At 38.8% G+C, this 16,637-nt stretch overlaps 3 protein-coding genes across 6 annotated transcripts in view; 1 reads left to right on the forward strand and 2 right to left on the reverse strand.

The window, feature by feature from the left end:
- mtus2b (microtubule associated tumor suppressor candidate 2b) overlaps positions 1–13,784 on the forward strand; it is a 41,289-nt gene extending 27,505 nt beyond the window's left edge. For all 3 annotated transcript variants that reach the window (XM_085131381.1, XM_085131383.1, XM_085131382.1), the window contains exon 15: positions 416–13,784. In XM_085131381.1, the coding sequence (XP_084987507.1) occupies positions 416–623 (208 nt within the window). In that variant the 3' untranslated portion in view covers positions 624–13,784. The remainder of the gene's footprint in view (positions 1–415) is intronic.
- Positions 3,059–7,571, reverse strand: stoml3a (stomatin (EPB72)-like 3a). Its single transcript, XM_085131396.1, has 7 exons — positions 7,496–7,571; positions 5,416–5,519; positions 5,191–5,263; positions 5,005–5,087; positions 4,686–4,889; positions 4,272–4,406; positions 3,059–4,172 (listed from the first exon to the last, which is right to left on the reverse strand). Exons 1-7 carry the CDS (start codon positions 7,569–7,571, stop codon positions 3,978–3,980), a joined length of 870 nt encoding a protein of 289 aa, XP_084987522.1. The 3' UTR covers positions 3,059–3,977.
- slc25a15a (solute carrier family 25 member 15a) lies at positions 8,105–16,131 on the reverse strand. Of its 2 annotated transcripts, none has more exons than XM_085131394.1 (7): positions 15,167–16,131; positions 14,911–14,986; positions 12,788–13,046; positions 10,414–10,554; positions 10,146–10,321; positions 9,890–10,048; positions 8,105–9,180 (listed from the first exon to the last, which is right to left on the reverse strand). In XM_085131394.1, exons 1-7 carry the CDS (start codon positions 15,182–15,184, stop codon positions 9,059–9,061), a joined length of 951 nt encoding a protein of 316 aa, XP_084987520.1. In that variant the 5' UTR covers positions 15,185–16,131; the 3' UTR covers positions 8,105–9,058. The 2 variants fall into 2 exon arrangements, with proteins under 2 accessions (XP_084987520.1, XP_084987521.1); XM_085131395.1 differs by having other exon boundaries at positions 14,911–15,020; positions 15,057–15,170.
- Between the last annotated feature and the right edge of the window lie 506 nt (positions 16,132–16,637).

A 16,637-nucleotide genomic window follows, 5' to 3' on the forward strand; every position in this document is an offset into this window, starting at 1 on the left:
TCAGACAGATGGTATAAGAGGAGTTCACGGTCAGCTCAATGATAGCAAGGTGCCTGGGTCATGTGGTTAGAAAAATAAGCAGATATCGTCTTTGACACTTGATATGAGGCATTGATGCTATGCTGTTATCCTGTGTTTGGTTTTCATCAAACATGGTGCTGTGTATTATGACCAGAGGACATTGTTCCAGAAGTACTTTTGAAAAGTTTGTTCAGATGGATTTTTGCAAAGTTGAACTGTGCTGCCATACTTTTTTTTAGAGAAAAGGTTTTCTCCTGACAGTTGTTCCAAACAAGCCATACTTGTTCAGTCTTTTTCCTCCCTGTGTTGTGATGAACTTTAACAGTTAATGTGCAAAAATCAGTGAGAAAAAAAAAAGTGACCACACACTTCTACCTTTTCCTTGTTACTTTAGGCAACTCTCTGAAGAGAATGCTAATCTGCAAGTGAACGTGGAGAAGGAGAGCAATGAGAAGAAGCGCCTTAGTCGCACCAATGAGGAGCTGCTGTGGCGCCTACAGACCGGCGAGCTGAGTCCTCGCATGTCCCCCAGCTCCTCCCCTATGCATCGGCCACCCTCTGGACAAGGCTCTCCTGCCCGTCCACACTCGTATCACCAGTGATGCTCATCTGGAAGTTCTCGTCACTAAAAGCTTTTAGCTGGAATCATAAGGCCTCATTTGTTTTAAACTTCTTGTGTGAATGTTTCTCTCAATCAGAAGAGGGATGGATGTTACACTATATAAACACAAATAGGTCTGTTTGTTGGAAAAATCCACTTGCCTATGTGATTTAAAGTTTGAACCCCACTGACCTAACCAATTGTACTGTTAATCACACCTGTTACTAAAAGAAGGAATTCTCTGCCCTCAGATTTTCCTACTCCACATGAACGCCCCACACAGCAGATGCACTGAAAAACTCCCACAGATTGTAGATTGATTGGAGAGCAGAATGAAAATCACGGTGCCTCATTTCCATGTTTTCGCCTACATCTCCATCTTCTCATCCAGCGCTCAGGATGATGGATGTACAAGACATAATGATAATCAAAAGTGCAACAACTAACACAAAAAGCGCCTTTTGCCATCCATTCTCTCCCACCAGCAGCATCCACCAGGACAAGGAAAATTCTTTTTGTGAGTAAAATCACAAAACTACCTACAGTGTTACTCTCAATGTTCAGATTCTTCTCTGGGGCTTATCATCCTTTTCATCCTGAAATATTGCAGGAGTTTATGACTGACTATCAAGCCGTTTAACCTCAATCATCCATGCTACTTTAACTTGCATATTAGCATTGACCTGAAATGTGTGGCTACAACAACAACCCAACTTATATCTTCTGAACTGCCAACACAGTCAACAGTTTTCCTGACCATACTTTGTAAAATCTGTACATGTATTGCTCTCTTTAAAGCATGATCTGTCTTCCAGTTATAATTAACAATATTTTAGGATTGCCTACAGTGTGATGAAGTGGCACGGAAGGGCAGTGGAGCATCGCGATTTAAAAGGAATTTCTTATTAACTTGAACAGGATTCATTAAAGGTAAAACATTGCGTTATACATTTCACACTAGGTGAGTTGATGCCCTTCACCCTTCAGATGAATTAATATAATAGACTGCTCAAAAAGTTAACACTTGATCATCACAGTATAAAGCAAAGTCAGTTAAACTTCAGGAATATTAGTCTGTCCGGTTAGGAAGCAAAGAAAATTATTACTAATCAATTTAATCTGCCTTTGTGCAAATGAAACAACAAGAAAATCTCCAAGAAGGTGAAGGTTTAACACGTGTTCACATACATTTTTGCTTATTCCTGATCCTTTCAGAATGATCTTTTACTCCAAGAGTGTGGAGAAGACCCCAGGGGTGATGGGCTGTTATATGAGCAGACCTGGACAGGCCGTAGATCTGCTCCTTTGTGCCTTTGTGCAGATTACTAGCAAAGCCCTAGAAAATGACCTCCAGTATGCCATTGGTAACGTTATGCTGCCTGTAACATCATCCAGCATGACTGGGTTGGCAGTAGGTCAGTGATGGTTTGGGGAGGCAGAATGGCACAGGTCCTGCAAAAAGACATATCGAGACTGTCTTGTGACAGTATGTTCAAAAACATGTACACGAGTAAACTGCTGGAGGTCATTTTGAGGGGTTCTGGCTCCACCTGTTCTTCCTTGCACCGAGGAGCAGATACTGGTTTTGCAGTTAGGTTGATGCCTGTGCTTTAGCCCCTGTTCTCTCTTAATATGACCCCTGTTTTCTCATCTTCTGGTGCCATCCTGGAGGAGCTGGGCTACTTGTGCAGGTACAGTCTCATGCTACCAGTAGTGACAGTGACACAAGCAAAGAGCAAAACTGCAGAAAAATAAGGAAGGATAAGAGAAGACAGTGGTGTATGGTCACCACATGCAGCATCATTCAGTGTTTGGTGGATCTTCTTGATGCTTCTCCAGTGCTGCTGGTTTTGTCTAATTCCTGACGTCTAGCTCAGTTTGTGTTATGCTGTGATGATCAAGAGTTCACTTTTTTTTGTTGTTGAGCAGTTTATAAACATGTCCTACAAAGTGAACATGCAGACTACATAGAAACCACCAAAGAGGAAATCATTGAATACAGCAGTTCATTAAGTACTGTAGCTGTCATATGGTTGGACTTAATTGCTGCCTAATCAGCCATAAAAGGTGCAGACGTTGCAAAACATTTATCTGTTTTGTTGCATTTTAAGATTATACTGTCAGGGCTCTGGCAGCTAGCTGAAACTATTGCTGTTTTCTCTGTTGATGTTTATTATTATTTTTGATTGTTTGTGTGTGTTTTCACCACAGAAATCTTTATAGAGAAAGAATTAACCGCAATTGACAAAAACCCCCAAACTGATTACATTTCCATCAAAATAAGCACGAGAGTCTGATTGCAATGTTACCTCATTTCTCATTGTAGAGAATAATCTCAGGTCTTGAGGAGAATTAAGAGTCATCAAAAGGAAGCAACTGCCTTTTTTTGTATTGTATTTTTTTCATGTTTACATATAACCACCTGTCTCAAATGTCTGTTTTTGCCAGATAGCATTTCTAGAAATTTTATTTGGATGTAAGCATTCTGTAAAAAACTATTTTAAAGAGCCTAATGCAGTCAGGAAACACATAATAATTAAGTGAAATGGGATTTTATGACATTAAGATATTGTAATAAAGCAGGCTTTCTTTTATCCATTCCCTCAGACATAAAGTATGGAAATCTGCTGAAATAGGGATTTGGTTCTAGGTGAGTTAAATTTACTGTTAATACAAGTTGATTATGTTTAGCTTCATCGCTGGTGGGTGTTTTGAAAGGAAGTGGAAATGATGGCTCTCTCCATCAGGTACTCTGATTGCACTGAATGCCTGTGTCCTGTGGACATGACCTTGTACTCATTTACCAAATGTTTGTCCGACACTAGAATAAGAGGTTTTGTTTACAGTTTACGTCCAATGTCAGAAAAGGTTGCTGCATCGCCTTGCTTCTGTTGTTTACATGATTTATGTTCCTATTCAGTATTTCAGAAACTCATGCGCTGGATACGGTTGTCTGGAAGCATGCCTTTATAAGGTTTACGTGCATTGTTTTGACCTTACACTTCCTGTGCATTTATTTATTTATGTATTGTCATCCCTCAAAACTGTAACTGTAGCTTAGCTGGTTAACATATTGTGGTGAATGATGAGAAGTAATGTCTATACTGTATATGTTGCACTTTGTATTTAAGTATTAAATCACAGCAAGTATACACAAGAAGGGAGAGCCTCTTTTTAAGGTTACTAAGTAATAATGCAGAGCAGATTGCAGCAATAACCACATTAGGCCTGCTTTTAAAAAAAGCTCTCACTGGAGTTTTCTAGATGTAAACATGGTAATATTGTAAAAAAAACAAAACAAATCTGCGACAATCTGACTTGATTTGAATTATATGCAACTTGGTTGACATGAGATTCATGCCTTCCAATGCATGAAATGTTGTATTATATCTATTGGCAGAGGGAAGACGATGGTGGAGTTCTTCTCTGCTGCGATGGTGTTGAGAGTCTGAAGGTATCTTAGCTGGAGAGCTGAGGGTGAGTCAGCCATTACCAGAGAGGCTTCTTTCAGAGCCCTGGAAGCATTCATCTCCCCCTCTGCGGCAATGATCTGAAATATAGGCAGACGATCAGTATCTTCTGATGCTTCATTTCTGGGCCCGAATACATGAAAAGGAAATTGAATTCAGTCTTCCATTCCTCTCATTACCTTGGCCCTGGCCTCCCGGCTGGCTTCAGCCTCTGCTGCCATGGCTCGCTGCAGCTGATGAGGCAACTTCACATCTTTGATCTCTACACGCTCCACTTTGATACCCCATGGATGAGTGGCTTCATCCAGGGCTTCCTGCAGGGTAACATCCAATATTAAACACTCTAGTCACAGTTATAGTTTAATAAACAACAAATCAAATACTTTATACTCTACAGTGAGAAAACCAGTGGCCTCTACTTGTTCTAGCATTCTCCTTGTGGCCAAAAAAAAGTGTTCTTTGAATGGCGGGTGGGGATGAAGGAGCTCTAAAAGTATCTGTAATAATGCTTTTCTTACCTTTTACAAAATTTTCATTTACATTTATATATAAGCATATCCTTTAAAATAGGTGTAACAGCACTTTGTCCTCACCTGCATGCTGAGTGAAATGCCCTCTCTGTCAGATAGAAGTTCTGCAAGGTTTTTGGTACCAAGGACATTCCTCAGAGTGGTTTGAGCAAGCAGTCGAGTAGATGAGTGCGCATTGGTCACATTGGCCACTGCTGAAATGGGGCAGTATACGCGGAAGTAAACCACACCGTCCACAGACACCGTCACAGAGTCTTTGGTTAGGATCTGCAAATGTTTACAAAAATTGCAGTTTGTTTACTGACCAAAACTACAGACAGCTTGTGATGCATGAGATAACAGGGACAGTGTGCTTTCATAATAAAACGAAGCAAGAATATACCTCTTGAGGAGGGATATCAAAGGACACAGTTCTCAGATCTACTTTCACAAAGTTATCGGTGCAGGGTAATATTAGGAAAAGTCCTGGAAAAAGATAAAAGCCAGTTCAGATGATAATGTGGAGTCAACTTCCAAAGCTTTCTGGGATGGCTTAACCAAAGTGTTTGTAGTATATTTAACCACAAACCTGGCCCTTTAGCTTTTCTGTCTGTGATCCGGCCGAGTCTAAAGATGACAGCTCGCTCATACTCCTTCACTATCTGAATGTTGGAGACAACCAATCGCACAACAGTAAATAAGAAATACAGAAATATAAATGGAGTATTTTTTTCATGCTATGTATACACATCTATGTGAAGAAATAGTGATTAAATCCTAATAAGCAGTGCTCTGCAATGAGAATATACTGTACCTTGACACACATAAATATTGTGAGTGGAAAGGTTACTATTACAAAGATGATGGATATGAAAACCAACAGCCAACCACAGCATCCCAGTTTACCTGAGTTTTTATCTGCAAAAAGAGCAGAAACACTTTACAAGTTTTTAAAGTGCAGGGTATGTACAATATCTTGCTTTTTTTCATAGCACCTTCATTTCGCATTTAAATTCAAACCTTAAGTTCTTGGTGTTACTTTGATGGCACAATTATCCAGTAATATGCTCCTCTGGGACGTCACCTTTTATTAAAGGTGACACAGAACATTAGTGCCGAGAGACGTAATGGATCTACACTGCTCCTATTTCACTAATGATGTAAATAATTTCTAAGGGAAGGCACACAGCTTAAAATCCACATGAGTCACAAAGTGTTGTGCAAACTCACTGAGCCATTGAAATATCATCATTAAAACACTGAGATGTCACTCTCTGTGTCATATACAGGGTGGGAGAAAAAAAAAAGTCTTTTCAGGAAGACTTTCAGTGAATCTTTTAAACAAGACACAAGGCTAATACATAACTACGGATAATTTAATTTATTTACTTCTAATATTAAAAATACGCCAGCCAATTATGATAAATGGTGACGACTAATGCTTTTCTAATGAAAGGCCATGTTATTGAAATGCAATAAGTGATGTTAAAATAGAATGTGATTAAGATGTATATTAAATTAATATGCCAAATGATTATGTAGGTTAAGGATCTTTGGGTAAATATATGGTAATTATTAATTCACTGCTTTCCTCCTTTTCGCAGTTTTTGGAGCTATGATTAATGTCTTCAAATATTACTATAAAAATAGCCTAGTACAAATTATAGGCAAAAAAATTAAATATTTAAATATCTATGCTGTGCACTGAAGAGCCGGTATTCTTATTAAATTTACTTACAAAAGTCTTGAACCATCCATCATTTCTTTATATTTTGTCCTGAGAAACATTTCACCAGGCATGTGAAGGTGTGTCTAAGGTTTTCTTTGGACATTGGCTGCTTTTCCTCTCATTTTCTGTCCAGTCCTCATAGATTTTTTTTTCTTTTTTGTCAGGCTACAAAATGCTAATGTATGAATTATTAAAGCATAAAAAGGACCCTAACTCAAGGGATGGACCAGTGTTGTACCTACACATTAAACACAACAACACCTGCCATATTTCTGCGTAGTGTGTCCTTAAAAGTGGACAAGTACAAAAGAAGAAGTGGAAAATCAGTGGCAGCAGATCATATGGAGCAATGAATCCAAATTGGAAAAATTTGATTTGAATTCACTGTCTACAGCCATCTGTAAAACATGGTGGAGACTTTGCAATAGTTTGGGTCTGCATTTCATCTAGTGGTGTTGGAGATCTTGTCAAAACTGATGAATGCATGTGAAAAGTACTATCAGATTTTGATCTAAGCACAGTGTAAATGCACTAAACGTATTTACAGTATGTTTGGCTTAAATAGAAAAATGCACAGTTCAACCCTACTGATGATATATTGGCCTCCCCAAAGCCTGGACCTCAATATCACTGAAGCAGTGTGGGAATGGAACAAAAGACAGCCAGCATCCAAAGAAGGGCTTTGAATGTCCTTTAAGAAGCCAGGATTCCTGAGGACTACTTAAGGAATGCTGAATAATAATATATTTAGGGGTGGATGTTGCTCAGGATGTAGAGCGGGACATCTGTTAATTGGAATGTTAGTGGAGCCACCCTGGCTGCTCCAGGGATGGCTCCCTGAGCACAATACTGAACCCCGAATTGCTCCCAATGTTAAATAGAAATAAATCCATTAGATGTAGAGAAAAGTGCTTTTGTCTTACAGTATATACTATACTCCCACTGTACTTTTACACATTTCTATATCTTTTACTGTACACATTTCCCTAGCAAATTAGAAAGAAATGAAGTGAGGCACAAGACTTTTACACAGCACAGCTGTCCTATGCAACTCCTACAATTCTGGACTCTTTAACATAAGGTTTCTTGGGAGAAAAATCAGCCCTTATTTTATATCCCTTATTCTAAAAATAAACATTCAGAATGGGTTATAAAAAGTACTTACCTTCAATAATGCCATCATTTTTCTGCAGTTTATCCTGTGTGACCATCTCTGCTGTGCTGGATGTTGTAGAAATCATTGGTTGTCTGTGATCGAGCAAGCTAGAACAGTACTGCACTTGTTTACGAGTCTGTTCTCTCTGTGGGTGTGGTCTTTTCCCCTTAACACCGGTTGCTTTCTACAACAGTGAGGCACGTTTGCCCCGTAAGTCACCTTTAGGTTGCTAAGACGTAACATGAACCATTTTTGTTTAACCAGGATCTTTGTGGCTCTTGTATTGAAAAGCTATCTCAGTCCTGCTCTTGTGCTTTCGTACATTTAAGTTCAGCAGTCTGTCACCTGAGTCCGTCACATGAATAAATAATTGTTGTATCCAAGTCATGAAACATGAGAGGTGATGTTCAAAGAAGATGATATGTAGTTTTCCTCACATTTTTCCCATGGATTCCCCCAGTTTTTACAAAAATTAAGGATTATTTATGAGGTTTAAAATTCTATTTCATGGAATATAGATTATATTGAACCTTACACAGAAAGTTATTAGTCTGGCAGTTTAGGGTCTACTGACTTTTTGGACCCTTCATGAAGAGATTCACATGAGTTTCTGATGTGTTTATTTTTCAATGTTTCTCCTGTTTTTTGTTTTCACGTGTATAACTTCATGTTCTGTTTTTTTTTTTGGAAGAGTGGGTTTTTTGGTTTGGGTTTTTTTGGCCATGGAGATCCTGAAGTTTTTCACTTATTTTTTTTTTTACCCATTTTTATAAAATTGTAACTTAAATGCATTTGCACCATCTTATGACACATGCTCCACTTTTATCAAAGTGAATGGGCCAAAAATACAACTGTAATTTATTTTTTGACTTGACAAAAGAACAAGGTCATTTTCAAGTGCAGTGTTTGTACTGCCCCTTTTTTCCTTGACTGAGATCTTAGTCCAAATAACTCACATATGATTCTGTTTTTATTATTGCTCTGACTTACCGATGCCAAAACCTCTTCGGACATATTAGTTCAATATTCCAACAAAAAGAGCAAAACTGTTTCCAGTTAAAACAAATGTAATCAAATTGAAAAAAACAAAAAACAGATGGAAGACTCAAATTTGGCTAAGGAAATTTTAGCTGGATAATATTTTGTGACTTCTTACATCAATAATTAATCAGTGACCAGAACAGTGTTTCATACCACTGGGTCACACACACTAAAAATAAAAAAGAGTTGGCAAAAATAATGGGTTTTTTTTTCTCAATAAGTAAATATCCTTAGTTAACAAGTAGTGAATGAAGTGCAAACAAATAAACAGCCATGAAAGAACAATGGCCTTGGAAAGAAGATGAGTGGTGACTATGCATGCCTTCCCATTCTTCTCCTTGTCAGGCGAGAACAAATTGGACACCCAGTAAACTTGTACTGCCACAGCAAGGCCAGTGGAAGTACTAAAACTTTTCAAGATTAATACTTCATTTCACATGAGTTTGACCAGCATATTACACATACAGCACTTTCTTGTTATAAGGATTTTTCTGATTAAAATATTTGCTTTGGTTGGAAAGATCCATTGCATCAGGCACCAGCGGCATCCATCATTAACTTGCGACTAAACTCATAAGCCAGGAAGAGGGCTCCGTTGGCAGGGAAGGTGCGCACCATTGTAGGAGTTAAGCCAGAGTACAGAGCAGTGAACCCTGTTGGGACAAAGCAAAGAGGCAAAAGCTGCACAGACTGTTCTCTACAGATGAAAAAAAGACAGCATGGACCAATTAGCAATATTTCAAAATGAGAGTCTGTCAATGTACCCTTATCACACAGATAACAGTTATTTATGCTGCAATGTCACAGAACAGTGATAGTGTTTTATAGTGCATTTATCTCTGATATGTTACACAAGGTTATAAAACATAGAAAACAATTATTGTGAGAGACTGTTTTTACTGTTACCCACCTCCTATGAAGTGGGGAGGTTTGTCTGGTTAGATATTGTTTTCTGATTCTGAATATTACAGCCTGGCATCAAGATAAGGGCCTACTTTGAACACATGTGTGTCCTAACCTATAAGCCAGTAGTAAAGGGTGCCAAAAGCAAGTGTTAAAGTCCCAGTTTAAAGTCCACACCCACATTCTTTAAAGATTAGTTACATCCCTATCTTCAAATGTGGCCTTCAATCGCATCACAGCTACGCACTTGTAAAGTTTTGTGACCTACTGCTGCTTACACTGCTGACACTATCATATTTTTAACTTACGTTCACAGACATAAAGAAACACATGCCAATATATTCAAAATGGCATTTGGGGTGCATCCTGCAAAAGTATGTGTTCCCAAGACCACAATCATCACACAGAGAATTAGAAAACCCACTCATAATCATCTGTGCATACATGTTCAAACCTTACCCTCAGTGCGTATAACACCCATGAAGGTCTTGATGAAGCCCTCTTGCCTCCCTGCTAAGGAGTACACCTGGATCCTGGACTTTATACAATCTATTGGATAGACCACCAACCAAAGACATCCTCCTGCAAATCCCCCACTGAACATCAGCGGAAGAATACCTGCAAAGGCAGAAACTATTTTGAGTCCACAGAAACATACAAACGTGTTAAACTCCAAAAATACCATAAATACAACAAGAAGATGATATAACCATACCTATATCATCTTTGCTTGTGCCCATGTGTCGCGCAAATGTGGACCGACACCACTCATAGGCTCCAAAGAAGCAGAAGTAACCAGGAAGTTCCCTCATGAAGGTGGACATCAGTCCTTGGTAGAATCCTAACGGGCCATTTGTCTTCAACACGGTCTTAACCACAGTCCACACTGTGCTGAAGACATCCCAGAAAACAAAGTCTAGCACAGCTTTGGTCAACTAAAACTTTTCTTGTCGTAACAATGTCAGGTTTTGAATTCCACTTACCTTTTCTGTCCTCTTGCCACCTTGCCAGATGCTTCCATTTCATGCATGGCCTGCAAGCGACATTTCACCAGCTCTGTGGGGCATAATGCCATGGCGGAGAAGATGGAAGCTAAAGACCCTGCAGATGCCTTCTGAAGATCACTGACGAGCAATGACAAGTACAACAAAAGATAAGAGTATGAAGAGGAAAGGGTTTTAATGTACATACATCCCCATCTTCAATTTTTAGAACTACAAAAAAGAGACTGTTTTATTTCTGCCTCATGCAGCCAGTGCTAAGGTTTGCTCTGACCGCTGATACACAAATAACTGGCATGTGTCCGACGATCAAGAGCTCTTAATGGAAATCGATTTAATGACTGTTCCCAAGACGATTTTCCAGTGTTGTGATTATATCACTCATTTGGAGATAAATGCGCTAAACCTTATGGATTTTTAATGTGATGAGTCTGCTTCTGACTCTAACGTGCAGTACTATGCAAAAGGTTTGAGTCACTCTCATTTCATATATTTTGCTTCCAAGGTGCCAGGCTTTTTTTGTAAATTTTAAAGTCATGTTGAGCAATAGTTTTCCAAGATTTCTGAACGGTCCTTGTACCTGATCAGTTTCACAGGAATGTTTTTTTTTTTTAAATTTCCTTAACACTGAACTATGAATCATTCAAGGATAAAAAGGCACTTAACTCATGAGATGAACCAGTGTTGTGTCTACACATATAGCAGACATTCTTAGCAAAGAACCAATTCTAAACTGTGTCTTTAGGCAGAGAAGCAGCCTGTTACAAAAACACAATCTGTTTCAGCTTCTTTAGTTGAATTTATGAAAAATCACAAAGATAACAGAGGTTGACAACCAAAAACAATATTTTTGTGCAGCGAAGGCGATTCCCAAAGAACTATTAGAGGAAATGCAAAGGTTATACACATTTAAATATGCTTTACTAAAACATAATTTTACAGCATTACAGATTTCCTGCTTTAGGAAGCTCAAATCCAAGTTCAGGCAAGAGGCTGAAAGGTCAAATAGAGATAATATAAGCTGTATTTCATACTTGATACAATTCCAAATTCCATTATCAAAATTAGATGAACAGCTTAGGAAGAGTGTGGCCATCTGAAAATTAGCAGCTACACCCCTTTGGGCCTTTTTTGCAAAAATGTAGGCGTCAACATATATTTTTAGTCATATGGTAAATGGCCTGTATTTGTATAGCGCTTTACTAGTCCCTAAGGACCCCAAAGCGCTTTACACAACCAGTCATCCACATTCACACACTGGTGATGGCAAGCTACATTGTAGCCACAGACACCCTGGGGCGCACTGACAGAGGCGAGGCTACTGGACACTGGCGCCACCGGGCCCTCTGACCACCACCAGTAGGCAACGGGTGAAGTGTCTTGCCCAAGGACACAACGACCGAGACTGTCAGAGCCGGGGCTTGAACTGGCAACTGTCCGATTACAAGGCGAACTCCCAACTCTTGAGCCACGATCGCCCCGTGGCGAGCAATCATGAAACCTAGAGCCAAAGCCACGACTCAGAGTCACTCTGAACAAATCGTTTTCATCAAAGAAACATTCTCGTCATTTCTAGTCTTTTCTTATCCTAATCACTGTTTACTGTGGCATAAAATCAAGATTTAGGTTGTGATAAAAGCAATGTGGCACAACTGTTGAAAAAGGTATTTCTTAAAGTGATCAGACAGCTCAAAATACAAAGCTGGTTAAGGAAAGTTATTTTTAAAATGCAATTAGTTTAAAGCCCGTTTGGCTGAGCATGATTTCAGTGGGTTCAATGTGTAATATTAATGGCAGTATTTTCATTATAGTTCATTGAATGACAAAAAAAAAAGCTTTTTCATTAAAATCAAAATAAATATCCCAAACAACTTAAATCCTTTAAAAATGCTCCATCAATTTTAACATTTGTCTCTAAAGAGCATCACTGCCAACCATTTCTCTTCATTTAGTTTCTATTTCTGGCTGCAATAGATAATTATTATTGTGGGGAATTTACTTAATTATTATTCACTTTATTATTTAATCCTCAATTGCCAAGAAAGACATTTAATCTAAAGTTTTAAACTGTGTGAGCACACCCACTTATGATTATGATGTTGCATCTCAGTACATGATGAAATGCTTTTCTGCACAGGGAGTGAAAAGAGGAGGCAGCAAGTCACAGAGCGGAAAGAAAATGTGGAGGATTGAATCCCCGAAAATCTCTCAAGACACTGAAAACTGAGAGTCCTGGTTCACATGAACATTTGTTATAACATCAAATTGTGCTATACCCAGCTGCTCCTCGCTGAAGTCTGTTACATATTATGCAGCTTATTATGTAAATAAATAGTCAGAAATATCTTCTTCCAACCTGAGATCAGCGCCTTTGTCCATCCTTGACATAAAGCGGACGGCATCCTGGCAGAGCCCATAACTCAAGAAGAGCACCGCGTTCTCAGCGATGTTGGCCATCAGGGCGGGCGTTGTGCCTTTGTAAAGACCACGGAGTCCCACCTGCCGGAATGTTGAGATGAAGCAGTGGATGAAGCCGCGGTACATTTTGGGAAACGTCTGCATCTTCACCTTTGCTGTGTCAAATGGCTGACCGCTCAGCACGCAGGCTGTGCCACCTGAGTGGGCATCGAGACGTGAATAACTGAGAAGAACTCAGAGATTAAAAAGCATTGGAAATCAGACTATACCAATATATGTACATGTATTAAGATACATATGTGTGTATGTATAATATTTGATCTTAAGAAACTGTATTTTTGAGGTTTTAATTATTTTTTAACTGTTCCTTTTCCAGGGTGGAAGAATTGTACAGCATACATCTTTAAAGACTTAAAAAAAACAAAACAACTAGGTGCACAGGTTTGAATTTATTTTCATGTTTCTCTAATACACACAGTATACAAGGTCAACAATCTATACACATAACCCCATTAGTATTTGGTAAGCAAACAGTGCAAGTTATATATCAACCAGTTACACCTTTTGGTAGCCATCAGCAAACTTCTGGCAGTTCTGGCTGAATATTTGAGCACTTTTGTTGGCACAATTTGCAGAGTTCACGTGGTTTACTGCTCTTTGTGGATTTAGCTATCTTGGATTATTTCCATTCTCTATACTGACAGTATGCAGTATGTATAAAGGTTGAATTCAGTGAATTGACCTCGCCTAACCTTGATGTAACCTAACACTGACCATAAACACCACAGCCGCTGTGCACCAGTCCAACACAGTGCTTTACTGTAAATTCACAGTATGGCAAAGCAAACTGGTTTATCCTGCATGAAACTGTGTTGTACTTTCATGCAACCTTTGAATAACACAAAGTAAAAAGTACACACTTAGCAGTGTTTTTTTTTAAATATATAACTTCAAATCATATACAGATCCATTATCTGATTTAAAATTAAGAACATTACATCTAAGCTTTAAAATTCCAGTTTATCAAAGGCCACTGAGCAGTCCTTACCTTTAAATATAACCTGTCTTCTTCCTCTCCCTTCTTTTCTTTCTTACATCTTTCTCCATCTCTGAGTGAAGTTATCTCTCATTCTCCCTGGGAAATACAGCAGCTGTACCTTTAGCTTGCAGACACACTGTGTGACAGACTGCTCACAAACAGTTTGTGTGTTTGCTGATATTTATTAAGCCGATTGAAACGTTGCATTTGAAGTTATCTGCCACTTAAAAAATGTTACTCCCTTTATGATCACTAGTTAGATGCTGACGTACACATGACATCTGCACCAATCAGTTCCAGATTACTGAATCTACTGGGTGCTGTCAACGAAATCCTTTTTTATGCTGGCAAAGAGAAACAACCAGTTGTAGTCAGTCATGATCACAAATGAAAAGTTAATAGGCCATGTCCTTGTCAGGTTAAAAGACATCGTACAACCGTCAACAAGACTTAGTCAGATTTTAGTGGGTGAATGTAAGCATATCACTCTCTATGTATACTTTTGAGCCTGTGCAGATAAGAGAAACTCCAAAATAAACCCAAGCCTATCCATATAATTACTGCTTTATAAAAAAAATTCCTTAAATACATATGTTGTGCAGTTATTTCACCCCAGAAAAAAACAGCTCAAATAAATCATTAAAAGCTGAAAATGTCCATGGCATTCATGTCAATGATGAGTATACAGCATATAAACCCTCTGACCTCTGACTAAACTGTAGATAAATAACTGGACATATAGGGTGTTAAAGACGATCAATATTGAAATGGATGTGGCCTGCTTCCAATCTTTGAGCATATCCGAATTCTTGAATTTTGCAAAATTAACCTTCCTCACTTCTTTACTTAACAATTGAATGACAGCTTGCACTAAACCGTTCACCCCCACACTGATGGGATCAGGTGTTCTGCTGTGATCCTTTTGCTGCCAGGGTTTGGGTCACTTTTAAATCAACACAAAGCTGGTCTAAGTGATTATCTTCAATCTGATGCGAGTGGCGTGAAATACAGGTTAAACTCACCTGCAGCTCCAGCTGAGAAGTCGATGATCGCCTGAATTACAGGGTGTGGAGCCATCGTGACTTTAAGGACACGAGCCTGAAAATATCCACATGGTTTTCATTCATTTCACCTTTCCCTAATCTTTTTTCACACGCAATCACAAAACATGACATTATTCGCAAAAGAGATTAGAAACGAGCCTTAGATGAGAAATAAGTTGTTTTAACAGAGGAAGTCAGTAAAATGAAGCACCTAGAAGGAGCCCGTGGTGCTTACCTGTGATCTCTTTAGCATAGGTTAATCCTTCGCAAAGAACAGTGGGAGCATTTAACGCGTCGCTGTACTTTCACTCCACCTTTCACACAAGTTCCCACATGATCTGAATTCGCAGAAAGGAGGTAGCTGCACATTCAAGAAACACAGGACATAACTCAGACGTAATATTATTCATCCGTGGGAGCTCAGTGTTGCTTGATGCAACAACATAAAGTATTACCGTTTTGTCGATAAGTTCATTTCATTGGCGGGTATAAATTGTCCCGTCCTACCGAGCGCAAAAGGCTCAAGGAGTTCACGCTACAGAGAAAAAGACACACTCAGTTAAACACACGGTTTCATTCTTAAAATTAACTAATTGGATAATAGTTGAATTATATGAGATATAGATTAGATATATGATACACTACTGATCACCGTGTTAAAGTCATATTTGGCAACAGGCTCTATTTTTTTAACTCAGTCTTGTGACATTTCGCTGATTAGAATGAAATAGCTTTCTGCATCGTAACATCATCTGTGAATCATGTCTCGATAGATTTAACAGAGGTATAAATATGCGGACCGGCGTGTCTATTACAAGTTTTGTCGTGATATTAAGAGGAAGACATCCCAAGATTCTAGTACAGTGGAGTACTTTATGTGATAACGTAAATCCATCGTGTATTCATTCCACTCACGTACTCGAATAATTGCGCAATGTTGACGGAATTATCTCTCCCGAATTTACTCATCTTGTACTTGTACATCTTGTACACTGAATTTATGCCAGTAATGCCCCGTCTGATTGTAATAGCAGACGAAGACCACAAGGTGTCCCCCTACTCCACAGTTGGCTTAAGACACCAGACAGCTTCTGCTCCAGCAAACAGTCGCAAAGTGGTAGAGCTACAGATCATGAAAGGAACGAGTCCATTTACTTCATTTTTTTAACCCCCAAGTTTGTATTTTCCTTTTTACCATTTGAGAACATTTTATAAAGACCTTATTTTTATTAGCATTTTTGCTCATAAAATGATAATTAAAACTATACAATGTGTACACAGCGCAGATTCTGTGACAAATCTAGCTTATTACCAGGTCATCCAGGGAGGCATAAGTATCAAATGAATTATGGAATCTTTTTTTGGTTAATAGTAAAGTTTAGGAGGAGCTTGAGCAAACAAAAGTACCGCCTGTAGCCGACAAGCATTAAAATTAGCCCTGTTTTAGTCATCAGTGCAGCCATTTATATACTATTTATATGCTAGTATATGCACATATTGAATTTAAAGTACACGAAAGTAAAAGTAGCTGCGATATGTGCCAAAATACGAAAATGCATTAGGTAAGTAATTCCCCTGCTCCTTGTTATCACAGCTTGCACACACAGCACATTTAAAATCTACCCACGGATTCTCAGTAATGTTCGACTAACGTGACCGTCCTCGTGGATTTTTGAGGTCTGCTTCCTGACTCACTGTGTGACTTT

The sequence above is a fragment of the Neolamprologus multifasciatus genome, chromosome 14 (assembly GCF_963576455.1).
Source record: "Neolamprologus multifasciatus chromosome 14, fNeoMul1.2, whole genome shotgun sequence".
Classification (NCBI taxonomy): domain Eukaryota; kingdom Metazoa; phylum Chordata; class Actinopteri; order Cichliformes; family Cichlidae; genus Neolamprologus; species Neolamprologus multifasciatus.

Bases quoted from the DNA above. Each gene is read 5' to 3' on its own strand.
- slc25a15a (XM_085131394.1), bottom strand. The intron at 13,047-14,910 runs GTGAGTTTAACC...ATGCCCACTCAG, and splicing joins CTTCTCAGCTGGAGCTGCAG to GTGGCACAGCCTGCGTGCTG. The intron at 9,181-9,889 runs GTAAGGTTTGAA...TTGTCCCAACAG, and splicing joins GGGTGTTATACGCACTGAGG to GGTTCACTGCTCTGTACTCT.
- stoml3a (XM_085131396.1), bottom strand. From the start codon at position 7,571: ATGATTTCTACAACATCCAGCACAGCAGAGATGGTCACACAGGATAAA. The intron at 5,264-5,415 runs GTACAGTATATT...TCCAACATTCAG, and splicing joins CAATATTTATGTGTGTCAAG to ATAGTGAAGGAGTATGAGCG. The intron at 5,088-5,190 runs GTTTGTGGTTAA...ATCTTTTTCCAG, and splicing joins CAGAAAAGCTAAAGGGCCAG to GACTTTTCCTAATATTACCC.